The sequence below is a fragment of the Lates calcarifer genome, linkage group LG13, assembly GCF_001640805.2.
Source record: "Lates calcarifer isolate ASB-BC8 linkage group LG13, TLL_Latcal_v3, whole genome shotgun sequence".
NCBI lineage: Eukaryota > Metazoa > Chordata > Actinopteri > Centropomidae > Lates > Lates calcarifer.
In genome coordinates, this window is record NC_066845.1 from 5802994 (window position 1) to 5817787 (window position 14794).

The following is a 14794-nucleotide window of genomic DNA, read 5'->3' on the forward strand; positions in this document are numbered from 1 at the left end:
TGTTCAACAGCAGCAGCTGTATATAGATAATACTGTATGTTGGCAATGTAGTCCCAGGTGCTGGATAGATCTATTTGCATAAAACTGTGACTATGCAGAAATATATGGCAGTGAATACAAATGCAGCCAAGAAATAGCAATTAAACTTTATTTACAGTATAATAAACACTGTCAATGAGGAAAACTGATATAAAAAAGAAGTGTGATAAGGCCAATTAGGCCTACTAATGTCAATGCACCAGTTATCTGTTAACCACACCACCGTCTTATTACAAGTACGTCAGCAAAATTACAAGACACAAGACAGTGTAACAGGATGATTCTGATAGAAACAGGTAGTAAACAAAACTTGACTAAAAACAGTAACGTATGCACACCCCTCTCACCCCTCCATACACTGAACCTCACACCACTCATACTATTTTGGGGAGAAAAAAATCTTATCTCAAGGACCATTTACAAGCTTTTTACCACATCTCATGGTCTTCATTTGCAGAATGACTTTGCTCAGTTCACTTGCTAGCCTCTCCCAGAGCTTTCAACTTCATCAGCCCATGAGATGTGACTGGAAGCTCTGGAAAAAGCAAGTAAGGAGACTTTGAGTTCAAATTCCCTTTTTTTGGTGAAATCACTGTTATCAAGATCGAGAATGTTTTTTTTTTATTGATCTCCTGTTGTGTTAAATTTGCAATTGTTGTAAATGAATGATGTTGTTCTTATGTATTTATTATGCATTGTTATAATGTGGCAACCCATCTTGCATTTCCATTTTGGCTAGATTTCTTTTGGAAAGGAGATAATGTATCTCATAAGTGGTCTTGGTTAAACAAAGGTTAAATTAAATAAATAAAACATTCAGACCTATCCAAGATTTTGGCAAGGCAGTCAAGTTGTGACTCAGCACATACATGATAAATAATACACTCACAGTGCACAATGGTGATGTAACTTAACAAGCAACATGTGTAAACCTCTGCATGTGTGATAATAACAGTGATGTGGGGCGAAGCACACTTTCAAGTGGTCAGTTGGCTATATGTGGATGATCTTTGGCTTATCGTTGAAGTCCAGAGTTTGCTGGACTCCAGCAAGCTGCATGAGCCAGGTGATGGGCATGTGGTCCAGACGGTTCATGTCAAAATGGGAAAAATGAACTTGAGAGCCTGCAGGGAGAGAGTGAGGGAGAAGATGAGAAAGATATAACACAATGGAGAGAAAGAGAGAAATTTAGATTGAACATTAACAAAGATACACACAAGTAGAGAGAGGGTGGGGGACAGGAAAGCTTACCTGGTCCTACAATGATGGCTCCACCTTGTTGATGTAGATCACCCTGAAAGTCGAATAAGGGGCTTGTCATGGCTCTCCATATACTCTTCATCTGGCCCATGAAAACACTGGACTTCACATGGGGACTAGGGTTTGCTGAGTACATAAACACACACACGCAAGCACACAAGTCTTCATTAATGTCGGTCTTGAAATAAGTTGACTCATACTGCCCTCATGTTGTTATTGCATTACCAGAGTCAGTAAATTTCTCCTCTCTCTTCATCCCAAGCTTTTGATAAATGCACCTCTCCGGGTCCACATACATTTCATAAGGATAGCTGGTCAGGGAGCAGAACGGCTAAGAGAGACAGAGATACATATCTCACCTGCATGTACAGTTTAAATTTAAATACAAGTTTATGTGTAATTAATTAGTAATACAGCTTGAATGGCTGTTGTCTCTCTTTCGGGACCAGGGTATCAAAAATAACAAAATCATATAGGTGCATCAAAAACCTGAGTGAGAATCATAAAATGTGTAGTTGCACTACATCACAACTGAACACTGAAAACTGAATAAGCATGACAGAAATCTGTGAGAGGCTGTGATATTATGTTTGTTGATCACACATTAATTACCTCTATATGATGATGAACGGACTGACCAATCACAATCAGTCTAATGTCAGCATCCTGCAGCAACACACATCAAATTATGGACTGTTCAAAATCAGTTATTTAGATGCAATTGTATTAAGATTGTGTTTGCCTCTGGTGCATTCACAGTCATGGTTCAGTACTTACCTCCAGTGCCTCTCTGGGTATTTTGCTCAAATCATCCACATATTCTTTGCAGCTGTAGCACAAGAAATTCTGCAAGCACATATGGTATATTATATGTTAATACACTATAAGTAAAATGAGATAGTACATTACTTTTTGAAACTCTCATCTTGCACCTATTGAATATTAAGCTTTCTGTCTTCACCTACAGACATGATCTCTTCATTCTTCCATTTCCATCATAGCATGGGAAGTTGGGCCATCTGTCCAGCAAGGCTGAGGCTCACCTGTTGCCTACTTTGATGCCTTCAAAAGAAACATCTTTTGAGGCTCATTCTAATTATCTTGAACCTGTCGTGCTTTTGCGAATGCAAGATAGCCTACAACTCATCGTTAAGGTTAGGCCAAACAAAAATGTTTCCCCTACCCGCACGAAAATTATGACCGATTTCCTGTCTTGATATAACTTCTTGAAAGGAAAGGAGACTCCGTGCCGGTCGTAAATTAAACAATCTTCGACATCTTCGAGACGAATGTCAAAAGAAGGAGTCCCGACTTCCCGATTTCCTTTAGTTACTTGTCGAGTTATTGGTGAAACTACTTCAGCCATTTTTTTCCTGAGGCTTCCCGAATTCGCACTGCTATTTTGGGAGTTGCCGTTCAGGCTTGGAGAAGAAGCATGGTAGCTGGAAATTCACGCCCATATGCTCTCTCTCTCTCTCTCTCTCTCTCTCTCTGTATAAGAGAGAGGTAAGGAAATGGCACTTATTGAATAGGAAAGATAACATATTTTGATAGATACAATGTTTATAGTAACAATAATAATCCTACCAGGTCTTTTTATTATTTTATTCAATGCAGAAGAAAAACTGGAATCTTTGCACATGTACAACAACAACCACAGCTCTATATATGGTATTATGTGATTAAAACAAGACAGGTGTTTTTAATTGTTTTTTTTTGTCCACCTCATTTATATCTGTTAGGCTGAATAATGTAAATACCTCTCTGTATAATGCAGTACAATGCAGTAGCAATGCAATAGCAATTAAATCATCCAGAATTATCATACAGTTGAATCAGCACCTCTCCATAACAATTTGAATAAAAACTGAACATTTTGACCTTCATGAAGGTAGGATTCATTGCAGAATTGTATTAGATTGTATAATTTCTGGGTAGGTGTACCCACTAAACTGAATGTATTTTACTAACACTTTTGTAAGTAACATTTGGAATGCATTAGTTTTAGCTCTAATGGAGTATTTAAATTATTTACATTGTGGTATTTCTGCTTCAAACAAAACAAAACAAAAATAAATAAAAATAAAATAAAAAAAAACACACCTAAGTATTTCTTCCACCACTTTTAAAGCCACAGTAACTACAGGCTACGTTTCTCCCTTAAGGCCCCACAGCTGCAGATTCACCCGGCCCTCATGACGAATTACGAATCGCCCTCGTCGGCTTCCTTCCCGTTGCTCTCTCGGTGCGGAAGTGTTGTCCTCCAGAGCACAGGAGCAGCAGCAGCTGCAGAGCCAGAGCTACGCTAGTTCAGTAGCCGGGTTTCTTGCGTCCGTGTCTCTCCTGCCGGAACTTGTCAGCGCTCGTCTTGACCGTGCAGCATAGCAGTATTATGCGAGCACCGCCCGGAGTGTGGGAGCACCGTGTGAAGTGGTGAGACATGTTTCATGTTGGAGCTACAGCTAACTTAGCATCTAGTGATGGAGCAAGCTAGCCTGTCACAAAGCTGACTCGGGTTAGCAACGGAACAGTGTCTTTTTTTCTTCTAAGTGAGGTGTAAATATGTTGATGAGTTGGAGCAAATGTTAAACAAAGACCTGTCGCCGTTTCAGGGAAAACACAACCGTCACATTCAGACTGCTTTGTGTGTGTGTGTGTGTGCTAAACAAATGACCACCTGTTCACTGTTTACATCTTTGTGTTTTCATTCGGCAGCAACCAGGCGATGCATCGTAGCTGTCAACTTGACAGACTATCGTTATACAATACCGATAACAAATCTGCTATTTAGTAAACTAACGTAGGTTATCACATTAGAGTTATAATATATGACATGTATTCACAACACAAGTAACACAAGTCAAGAGGTTTCGACAGAGGGTTGATTCGAGCTATATTTGGTGGTCTGCTATATGTAGGTTTGATTGTGAACTTTATTAACCCAGGGGGAACCTGATCAACAATGTAGGCCTCCAGCGTACATGGTAAAAACAGTAAAAAGTTATAAAAAAAACAAAAAACAAAAAACCCAAAAAACAAATAAGATTACTGAGCAATCTAAGACATGGTCCACAGATTGTAGACACACACAGCAAACACTACACAACAATATGCACTCCATAGCACTGAGGCTGACATTACCTATTGGGCAACGTGATTACTAACAAACGTGTGCTATTTGCACCACTAAATGACAATATGCATTATTAGCTAAATATCTGCCCCTTTCTTGTGGAGAGGCCCTATGCTAAAATCTCATTTTAAGACCTTTACTATTTTAGTTTATATTGTTCTCATGCAGAATATTAAGTATTGTTGCAACATAGATGGTATGGTTGCACAAGATTTTATGGGAACTTGAAGGTGGCATAGTTTAGATTCAGAGTGTAGTAGGTCAATGGGGACTCAGAGTAAATTCATGCCCAGGGTTAACCCTTAATGGGGTAATCAGGCCATGCACAGCACTGTCCTGCTGACTCAACATGAAAAACTAGTGTTTGAATAAATACAGCACAGAGATATACCCCATGACTTCTATAAGATATAAGATATTCAGTATAAATTTCAGTTCTGCTGTGAGTATTAAAAGCTTCATGTGGAGGACTCACTTTTGCAAGACAGTGACTCATACTTGTGTGTTATAGAGTGCAAAAGCTGATGATAAAATAATTCCTTGTTCTGTTATCCTTGCCACTGGGCGCCAGAAGATGTCAACCTGATGGCAGGGCCTGAAGCTAAATAAACATTGGGTCTTGTGGGTAAAGTAGCAAATTTTTCAGGGCACAGATTCTGTAAGTATCACTGAGACTGACTTGCTGAATTCCAATTATTTTCTCAGTTTTGCTGAGTAAATTCTTCTGGGCAACGCTAGCAGCAAAATGTCAACAGAGGATGCAGAATGTCATGGCATTTTTTTAAGACTCAGGGGTCTAGGCTTTACACTCAACATATGATTGCTTTTTACAAACAAGCACAGCACTTCACTGTGATACAAAACCGAGATGTCACAGCACACCCCAGTAATGTGTACTAATGACATTGTTGGCTACTATCCATCTATTTTCAGCATCATATCTGTTACCAGCTGTTTCAGTATATATAAGTCCCTCTTAATTGTCCTTGACACCTAAAGGATAGGTTCACATTTTTCAGGTCTTTCTTAAAAGTTTACTCACATGTCATAATGTACAACACTGTGAAAAAGTTTTAGGTACTAAAAGTAAACCAATGGTGATACTTTTTATTTATGAAAGAACTTTGTATAAGGTGCAGTAAGCAGACAAAGCAGATATAAAATAGGTATTTACTGTGACCATCCTTTACGTTCAGCACAGGTTCTCCTGTGTACAGTTTACAAGGTATTTGGCAGGGAGGTTGTTCAAATCATCTTCTGAACTTGCCAGAGTTCATCACTCAATGACATGGAGGTCAGGGCTCTGTAGGGGCCATACCATCTGTTGCAGGACTCCTTGTTCTTCTCATCATTGAAGATCATTCTTTATGACTTGTTTTGATAAATAAGCAAGAAAAGGGTTTAAAAGAAAGTTACTGAAAATCATTTTCATCACTACCAAAACCAAGGTATTGTATTGACACCAATATGATCCCAACAATAATAGCCAGTCTTGCATTATTCTGATCTTCAATGTCCTGAGAAGATTGCTGAAGGATGTACTTAATGATCAATTTACTCTTGTTGTTCCATAGAGTTTCCTTGAATCATCTATATGGGCCATCTTCTCTCGAAAAATGGTTACCGCCTGAAGAAGAGGACACGCAAGTTACATCACAGAAAAAAGAAGAAGAGGAACTGTTTCCTGCAGGGGCCTTGTATGCTGTGCTTCATCGTCCACAGCAACAGCAGCAGCCTCGACGACGACAACAACCATTTGGAGGTCGGTGTCAACGGCAGCGGGTGCCGGCACAACAGCGTCCCCGGAATCAGCATTCCTGGCGTGGGTGGAGTTGGCATTGGAGCAGTAGCTGCCTCGAAGCTTGCTGAGCGATACGCAACACTCGCATCTCCTGAGGACTGCTCCAAGTTCCTGTTGTCACCAAGGGAACTATCTATCTGGGAGGGCCAGGGGAGGAGCCTGTTATCGGCCGTTCCTGCCAAACTGATTCCACCACCAGCGCTGTTTCGAACTGCTGGGGTGTCTGTGACTGTACCCATACCTGTGCCTGTGCCTGGCTGCACCAGCGACTACACTGAAATGGTAGGGAACTCGGGAAGTGCTGCACCAACATCCATGATTTAGCTGTGCTCTTAAACAGGGTTACCAGGGTTATCACTTAAAGAAATTCAAAGTTTATCAACAAGTAGCCATAGAATTTAGGTTGATAAATTATTCTACTAAAAAAATGACAATGTTTGACAACCATTTCTGACAGTGACTTAATGGCTAATGGTTCATTACTTCCAAAAGACAGTTGAAAACTACCAATTGGTTAATATGTGTTTGTCAACCAAGACTTTAACTGATGAGAGGCAGCCCAAGTATTAGTAATATGTATTACATATTATAAGTGGAAAATTTACTAATCACCACTTGTACACACCATTATAGTGTCTCAGTCTCAGTGTTTAGCTGCTCTTTCCAGATCAAAGTGTAAACAACTTAAAATTACATTGAAATTGAAAAAAATCTGAAATACTTGAATGCGTCATTCAAGTCCAGGTGTTGCAGATGAAAGAGTTACTCAGTCTCCATCAGTTGTCTGTGTTCTCATGATGTAATTAAAGAATTGCACCAGCCATAAGTCAAAGCTGCATACAAGGATCCACGGTCAGGGGTGCTGTTTGTTTTGCTGTTTCATAACGTGGGTGGTGTAAGGTTCTTTCACGCTGTAAACTGTAATAAGACGCCTTCACAGTCAAATCTGCCTTGACTTGCCTTCAGAAAATCTGGTTTCACCTGACTGATCTGTGTGTCTCTCTGGCTGCAGGTGTGTAAGAGGAAGTGCTCTGAGGTGCAGAGGTGCACCCCCTGCAAGCAGCCGCGCTGTGCCTTCGCTGCCCCTGATGGAGGCCTGGAGAACGGAGGACTAGGGGGAGGTGGAGGAGAGGCCGCCTCGAACTCTGAAACTGGCCACTGCCACCTTCCCATCTGTCCGCTTCCCTCCTCTTCCTCCTCTTCTTCTTCCTCTGCCTCCTCCTCTTCCTCTTCACCTGCTGACGGCTGCTGTGGGTTGGGTCTTCGTGCTGACTTGCCCCACAGTTCAGACTTGTCCCCCTGCTGTCTGCATCATTATGATGACTGCCAGGCGAGAAGTTCTGACGCTGCTGATCACTTGAGTATCAACCACCTGCCTTCCTCCATCCTTCTTAAGGTTAGAGTTAATCAAAGAGTTAAACCATCTTTTTGTAATTATTTACTGATGTTTTTCAGTTGGTTAAGTACAATGAAGACACTAAAATACTAAGCCAGAACTTAGCTGTGAATTGTTGTTGAATGGCTTGTCTTTATGCATTCTTTCTCCTTTTGCATCCTTGCAGGTGCTCTCCCATTTGACAGTGAAGGAGCGCTGTCTGTGTGCCTCTCTGGTTTGTAAGTACTGGAGGGACCTCTGCTTGGACTTCCAGTTCTGGAAGCAAATCGACCTCAGTGGCCTACAACAAGTAAGCACATAGCGTAGTGCACATTTTGTCTGACACTCTGTTGTCTCTGGGAATTGTTCTTTACTCCTAGAGTAGTACACTTTTACCATTTACATTTTACATTTTATACACTTAGTTGATACTCTAGCTTGTAATGATTGAGCAGGACGAGCAAGCAAATCTGTTCTGTCTTTCTCCTTCATCTCCTTAACTTTAATAATAATAAAAAAAGTTCTGTTTTTTTCTACTTACTTTCATCTCTTCTTCTGTTAATCCTGTTCCCCAGGTAAACGATGATCTGTTGGTGAAAATAGCCTCTCGGAGGCAGAATGTGACAGAGATTAACATCTCAGATTGCAGAGGGGTCCATGACCATGGCGTGTCCTCCCTGGCCTCTCACTGTCCAGGCCTGCAGAAGTATACAGCATACCGCTGCAAGCAATTGGGTGACACGTCCCTGTCGGCCTTGGCTACGCACTGCCCTCTGCTGGTGAAGGTGCATGTGGGCAATCAAGACAAACTAACGGACGACGCTCTAAAAAAGGTATAGAGCCCTAATGGAGACAAAAGGAGGTCCAAAACCTCCTGTTTGAATGTCTAGATCTCTGCTTGTCTGTGAAACACCTGTCTCATTTTTTCATTTTATTCCCAAACGAAAACTGAAGCAAAAATCCAATATAATGACTCAGGTGAAGTTTACCTGTGTTTAATATTACATCTACTCAATAATTTCTTCTTTCTGCCCTCAGCTTGGACAGCACTGCAGCGAGCTGAAGGACATCCACTTGGGTCAGTGCTACAGTATCACAGATGAAGGGATGGTAGCCTTGGCTAGAGGATGCCCGAAACTGCAGAGACTCTACTTGCAGGAGAACAAACTGGTCAGTCCCAACACCTCTGGTCTCATGTTCTGTGTTGTGCTTTTTCTCCCTGCTTGCCTCTGGGTTTCTGCTCATACAGGAGCCAAGTATCTGTGTGTCTCTGTTTGGCAATTTGAAAATTTGACACAAAAGTGTACATTCATCTCATATAGACTGTCTGGGAGCTTCTCTTGGCTATGTAGCACTGTGGCCCTCTCTTTCTTTTCATATTAGTCTAAGAATTCATTCACGATTGCAACTTAAAACTTTACCCAATGAACGTTCTTCCTACTAGCTTTAAGGTTTGCCAGGCAAAATCTGCATTACTATATAGAAATGTAATTACTGTTTATCCTCTTTGAATCACCTGTTTTAGAGCACTGGTCAATCTGTTCTTCTAATCTTCTATACTTCTTGTTTTTACTGCTTTGGCAGACAAATGTATGCGACTGACATAAGAAACTCCTCATCGTTTGATTTATGGTAGACACTCGTCGTGTAAACAATCAAGGTACAAGGTACAGTCCTTGATCCAAATGTAAAAAAAAGGTTGCCTCCCCACTAAATTCAAAACTAAGCATTATTTTCACTTTAATATTTTTCATTTCAATATTCTCAATTATGGTCATTGGATAAAAAGGAAAATTAAGAATTTGGCTTTTCCTGTGTGATGAGCAGAACTTGGAAGTTCTTAGATTGTAAATTTGCAATTAAATCAGGGGACAGTATTTCTTGAATCTACTGAAACTCATTAATGTAAGAAAATATGTGGTGCATATTAACACCACCCACATTCTTATACATGTTTGCTGACTAATGCCTGAATCAGTTTAATGACTTGTCATTGTCATAGCTGGTTGTGTTTTATTCATCATTAACATGACATGACCTTAGAAAATGAACTGCTTTTTCATTTTTTTTTTAAATTTATTATTTTTTAATTTTATTTTTTACTCCCGTTCAGATTTAATTTAATAAAAACAGCATGTACAGAGGAAAATGACGGATTACTTTAAACCACCACTAGATGTCACTGTTTCCCAATTTCTGAAAAGGGCCTTCCAGCTGCTTTCTTTTTGTAGACCACAGCTTGTTGATACTAACGCTGAGTAGTGCATTTTTTCACAAAATCACAACCACATACTCACTGTAACTGTATTTGTCATTTAATTTTGGATTCTGATACAGACAGAGAATATAAATAGTCATGTGGCATGTCTGTCTCCATCCCCTATTTAGATATTCCCCTTCTCACTAATGCTTTTGCCCTTTTTCCTGCTAATATTTCTTTGCAGTCCATAAGTAATCATGATCTTGATAAATTAGTCGGCTTTAACTTGTTAACAATAGCTGAGTTTGTTAAAACCCCATTCATCAACATAATAGTGTATGAAATTAGCATTTACCACTAAGTGAGAGATTAATATTGCTGCTGATAACATTTCAGCGCAGCAGTATCAATTTCAGACATTTTTTTCAGACAGTCATTTTTCAGAGGTGAGATCGTTGCAGTTATTTTAGCTTCCTGTGATTAGGGTGGAGAGAAATGGGCTGAGCTTATATGGGAATTGTTATGTCTAGGTGCTGTGGTTGCTTGGCCTAAAATTGTCATTAAGTTTGCCAAGAATTAAGATGACCCAGAAACACTTACATGCCATTTGTCAGAGGCCATTTATTCTCTCTGATGGCTTGAGTAAACTCTCTCCTTCAACTTCTCAGAAAAAAATAAATCTGATTTTGCTGCTTCGTAGGAAAATGGTTGTAATTACAATCTCCAGATTAGTTGGGCTGAATATGCATGTACTGTGAGTTCCAAAAATACGCATGAACACTAATGTTGTTTTTAGGTGTTTTGATTTTGTACTCATTTAGACTTTGACGTCAAATGATACAGTCTGTTGGCTTTAATGCAATAATTATAAATATTATATGACATATGCAGAATCTAATAGGTGACTCAACCTTTTGTACTTCAATGATCTTATTTCACTCTAGGTCAGCTGTTCACAGAGAAGCAAAAAAGGTTTGAGGCAGCATAAAAGTCTTTTCTGAAAGGTTTATGTAAAAACTAAATTGTTGATGACTTGTGGGATCACTGTGTGGGCTCAACCCTTGTTCTCTACATGAATTGATCTAGTGAATGGCATTGAAATGGCCTTTTTGGTTTTCAGGGTGCAATGAATTGCATAGTCCTGGGACACTACAGTGAAAGCCTCTTTAGGGCTATATTGTAAGACCTCTTCTCTCCTCTCCTCTTGTTTTCTCTTCTCTCTTCTTTGCTGGCTTTTGTGGTACAAGTATCCTGTCTCTGTCTCTCCTAATCAATCACAGATGAGGATGAGCCTTTCACTCACTCTGATCTGCCCTCTTTTTCTCCCCCTGTCTCCAAAATTGAATAATTGAATGGCTGCAGGATGTTTCTGTGTGGTCTTTCACTTGCCCTCTCCCTTTTTCTTTGCCATGTGCACACCCACATACATTTTTTCTGCCTGTCTTTGCCTTCTTCTTGTCGTAGTTGTGGTTTCAGTTCCATGCTGGAGGGTTTTTCTCTCCATGTTAAGACCATATCCATCTCTGTAGATGGTTAAATAGTTTTTTCGGAGGAAGGGGGAGCAGCTAGTCTGAATAAGCCTGTGTAGCCTTAAGGAAGTATTTAAACACTACTAGCACAGATAATATTAGTAGTAACTCTGCTAATGTTGCTCTGTTTTATTTTTTTCTCTTGTCAGTATCCTATAAATTTAAGTCACAAAATGTTAAATTACAGTTGCGAGTTAACGGAGGAAATTGGATTATTTTGGAGACATTAAATGTGGTGGAGATGTGTATGGTGTTCTGCTGTGATGCAAGATTTGCAATTGTGAAATTACATTTTCCCTTAAATTTCCTTAAAGTTTAAAGATGATGCATACATTTTCTGATAATTATCATCCTGAAGGGCACACCAGTTATTTTGTTTAATTTGTAGTAGTTTGTAGTAACAACTTAAAAGTTGTTAATTCTATGCTGAAGATGTCTCCAACTCTGACTAGTGTCCTCAAATTTTGTTTACAGTTGACAAATTAATGCTTGCTCTTTCATTGCTTGTTAGCCTGGGGCCAAATCAGCCCAGGGCTACAGATAACCCTGGGCTAAGAGTGTGTTGTGTGAAAGGCTGGTGACTCTGGTGTCTCTGTAGCCCACTCCTTTTTGACATCTACCCTGCATTCTTTATTGGCGTTCATCCAGTATTTATGCCAGAGTTGGTTATATTGCACCGGTTCCCTTTCAAGGCTTGTTTTCATCTTCTGAAGTATTTTTTCTCTCCCTCTCCCCTCTCCATTCATATTCTGTTCTCTTTCACCACCTCGAAGGGCAAAGGCTCTGAGAATAGCAAATTCCCCTTTTCCTCATCTCGCTTCAATTTGCCGTAGGGGGGAGAGGCAGCCCTGAAAGTTTAACTTTGAGTTCTGTCAGTTTCATAGACCAACTGGTGGATGGACTATAAGCTGCAAAAGCCTCTTGTCACCCATCTTTCCATGTTGGTAACTTTGCTCCAGTGTTCCTTTCAATTAAACACACATCACAATCTACAAACATTTTTGCTAGTCAAGCACTTTTCTACTCTCTTTTCCCCTCTCTTAAAAAAAAGCTTTATCTGCTCTCCTGTCTTGTTAAAATCAAAGAGTGTGCACTTAATTTTCCTGCAGTGTGATGGGAAGATTCCTCCACTGGCTCATCTCAAAGGCATTGTGTCTGCCTACGCACTCTCTCCTTCTCTCTCGCGCACACACAGGCTCTGATTATTTACAGTTTTAATTAGTCCAAAATGTGGAAATGTAAGTGGAACTGGAGATGACCTAACATAGATTAGCATGTGCCCTCAATTTAGGTGTAATTACCACTCTGCATGTACAATCAGAACTTCCCTCCCAAGCTTTCACCACGTTTTCTAGCTCTCTCACTCTCAGGCATTTGGAATGGAAAGGGGACGTGTTTGTCTGAGGAACAACATGAAACACTGAGAACGATGAACTGTCAAAGTGAGCGGTGTTTCTTGGCCACTGGTCTGGGAAGGAGGCCTCATCTCCCGCTCTGATTGGCTGTCTGTCTGGCTTGTCAGCGGTCAGGAGGGTTTTTGCTGGCAGACGGAATGACAGCGAGGCTATATCGGTCCAATCAGGCATAATCACAGATTAAATTGTATATTGACATTAGTAGATTTAATTAGCTGGATTAGAGGGAGCGCAAAGACAAAGGAAGTGATAATGATAGCTGTCAGTTATTATGGGATAGACCTTTTGACATAAACCAACATACACACTCTAAAACGCACAGAGGCCTAGTTAAAACAGTGGACGTGACACACACATGGGAACAGCTGAACTGAATAGCTGCCAGCTGCACTGGAATCTCCTCTGGAAACTTTGTTCATGTATTTGACTGTAATTAGAGATAAACAGAACCACGCTGACCAGTCACACAAACATATAACTACACACACACAAACAGTGCATTGTCCATCTACTCTTTAAGATCTCTCCCAATCCCCTCTGGTCTTTACAGACAGGAGTTTAGACTTTTTCAGGATGTTGAATGTCAGATGTTGTATGATGTATTTAGTCAGTTTAACTGCTAATGGCGGTGGATTATGTCTGTCAGAGTGAGGAAAAGCTCTGCTCCCATCCAAAATTTCCATGCTTTCATGTCATCAGGAAGTCTTTTTAGTTTTCCCTCTCTGTCTTTTTTGTCTTTCGCTCTCTTTGTCCATCTGTGTCTGTGGACTTGGGAGGTAGCCATATGTAGGTAAGGTCAAGATGGAATTTGCTGTACAGAGCTGTGCCTATTTGTCTGTTTATGTTGTGTCATGCCAAGGAGAATGCCAACCAAATTAACTTAAGTCCCCTGTCCTCTCTTTGCTTCCCCTGCCTTTTCTATTTTTTATTCTTTAAAATCATTATTTTTCCATAATTTCTGTTTTTTTATTTATCCTTCCTTACTCTGGATCTGTTGTAATTTTCCTTGCCATTTTTCTCATCTTGTTATGTTTGCTGTGTGAAGAGCTGAAACAAATAGTCAATTAATCAATTGATCAATCGACCAACTGGTGCTGCAGAGGCTTTTTTTTGTTCTTTTGTACTGGTCAACTGTTGGCAGCGCAAAGAAATGTAGCAATGCACCAACAAAGTCTGTGAAGACTGCAAGCCAGTACAAGCTGCATTTTTGTGTTAGTAAAACAGCATGAACATAACTTTGTTCTTAAGAAAACTCCACTAGTACACAACTGCTCAATGTGTATTTGCTAGTTTTGTATGATATAAAGAAAATAAAAATCCTATACTTTTGTAGAGCTTGGCTGTTCGGTCTTGAATTTGGAAACAACAGTTGACAAAACAACTCAATGTCCTCTTACTCTCGATCTTGAGCTTTTAATTGTAGCCTTTATCAAAAAACAAAACTGCTGTTCAGACAAAACAAGGTATTTGGATATGCTACCCTTGACTTTCAAAAACTGACATCAGCATTTGCACAGTTGCTGAAATTTTATAGACCAAATGGTTGATTAATCAAAAAAATAATCAGCAGATTAACTGATAATGAAAGTAATAGTAAGGTCCATTCCTAATTACGCTTGTCTCATTAGGATAAGGGCCTGGATGTATGTTGTGAAATCAGAAACTCTGTGCATCATCTGCACACTCTTTAAGCTTTTATTTCCCCCATTACCACTGGTTACATTCTCAGTATGTAGTCTAACAGCACATTCCTCTCTCCGATATCCTCCTCTTCATTGCTCTTTTGAAGTGCCTTCGTATTGATCCCTGTACCCAAAATGCTCCTCTGTGTGTGTGTGTGCATGCGCTTCTATGTGTGTGTGTGTGTTTGGGCCGGTCGCTGATCGGCCTTTGCCTGAAGAGTAATCAGATGCATTAATGAGCACTGACTTTAACTTGGACAGCCGGCTGCACTCAGACACAGACATCGTCGATATGTTCCCTCCGCCGTCTGCCCAAGAACAAAACAAGTTTTAAAGGGGAGAGAAAAGAAAAGGAAGAAA

At 40.1% G+C, this 14794-nt stretch overlaps 2 protein-coding genes across 2 annotated transcripts in view; one reads left to right on the plus strand and one right to left on the minus strand.

Annotated features, from left to right (window-relative positions):
- Positions 1–134: 134 nt before the first annotated feature.
- On the minus strand, positions 135–2721 carry prxl2c (peroxiredoxin like 2C). The gene is made up of 6 exons (XM_018675007.2): positions 2483–2721; positions 2077–2145; positions 1912–1965; positions 1525–1630; positions 1291–1425; positions 135–1163 (listed from the first exon to the last, which is right to left on the minus strand). Exons 1-6 carry the CDS (start codon positions 2663–2665, stop codon positions 1033–1035), a joined length of 678 nt encoding a protein of 225 aa, XP_018530523.1. The 5' UTR covers positions 2666–2721; the 3' UTR covers positions 135–1032.
- Positions 2722–3514: 793 nt separating this feature from the next.
- Positions 3515–14794, plus strand: part of fbxl17 (F-box and leucine-rich repeat protein 17) — a 204570-nt gene continuing 193290 nt past the window's right edge. Inside the window, exons 1-6 of the mRNA XM_018675016.2 lie at positions 3515–3732; positions 6007–6515; positions 7246–7629; positions 7796–7918; positions 8184–8441; positions 8647–8778. Of these exons, the coding sequence (XP_018530532.1) occupies positions 6027–6515; positions 7246–7629; positions 7796–7918; positions 8184–8441; positions 8647–8778 (1386 nt within the window). The 5' untranslated portion in view covers positions 3515–3732; positions 6007–6026. The remainder of the gene's footprint in view (positions 3733–6006; positions 6516–7245; positions 7630–7795; positions 7919–8183; positions 8442–8646; positions 8779–14794) is intronic.

Excerpts from the sequence above, each read along its gene's own strand:
- prxl2c (XM_018675007.2), bottom strand. The coding sequence starts at position 2,665 with ATGGCTGAAGTAGTTTCACCAATAACTCGACAAGTAACTAAAGGAAAT. Across the intron at positions 1,631-1,911 it reads CCGTTCATCATCATATAGAG|CCGTTCTGCTCCCTGACCAG; the intron begins GTAATTAATGTG and ends TGTCTCTCTTAG. Across the intron at positions 1,164-1,290 it reads AGCCATCATTGTAGGACCAG|GCTCTCAAGTTCATTTTTCC; the intron begins GTAAGCTTTCCT and ends CTCTCCCTGCAG.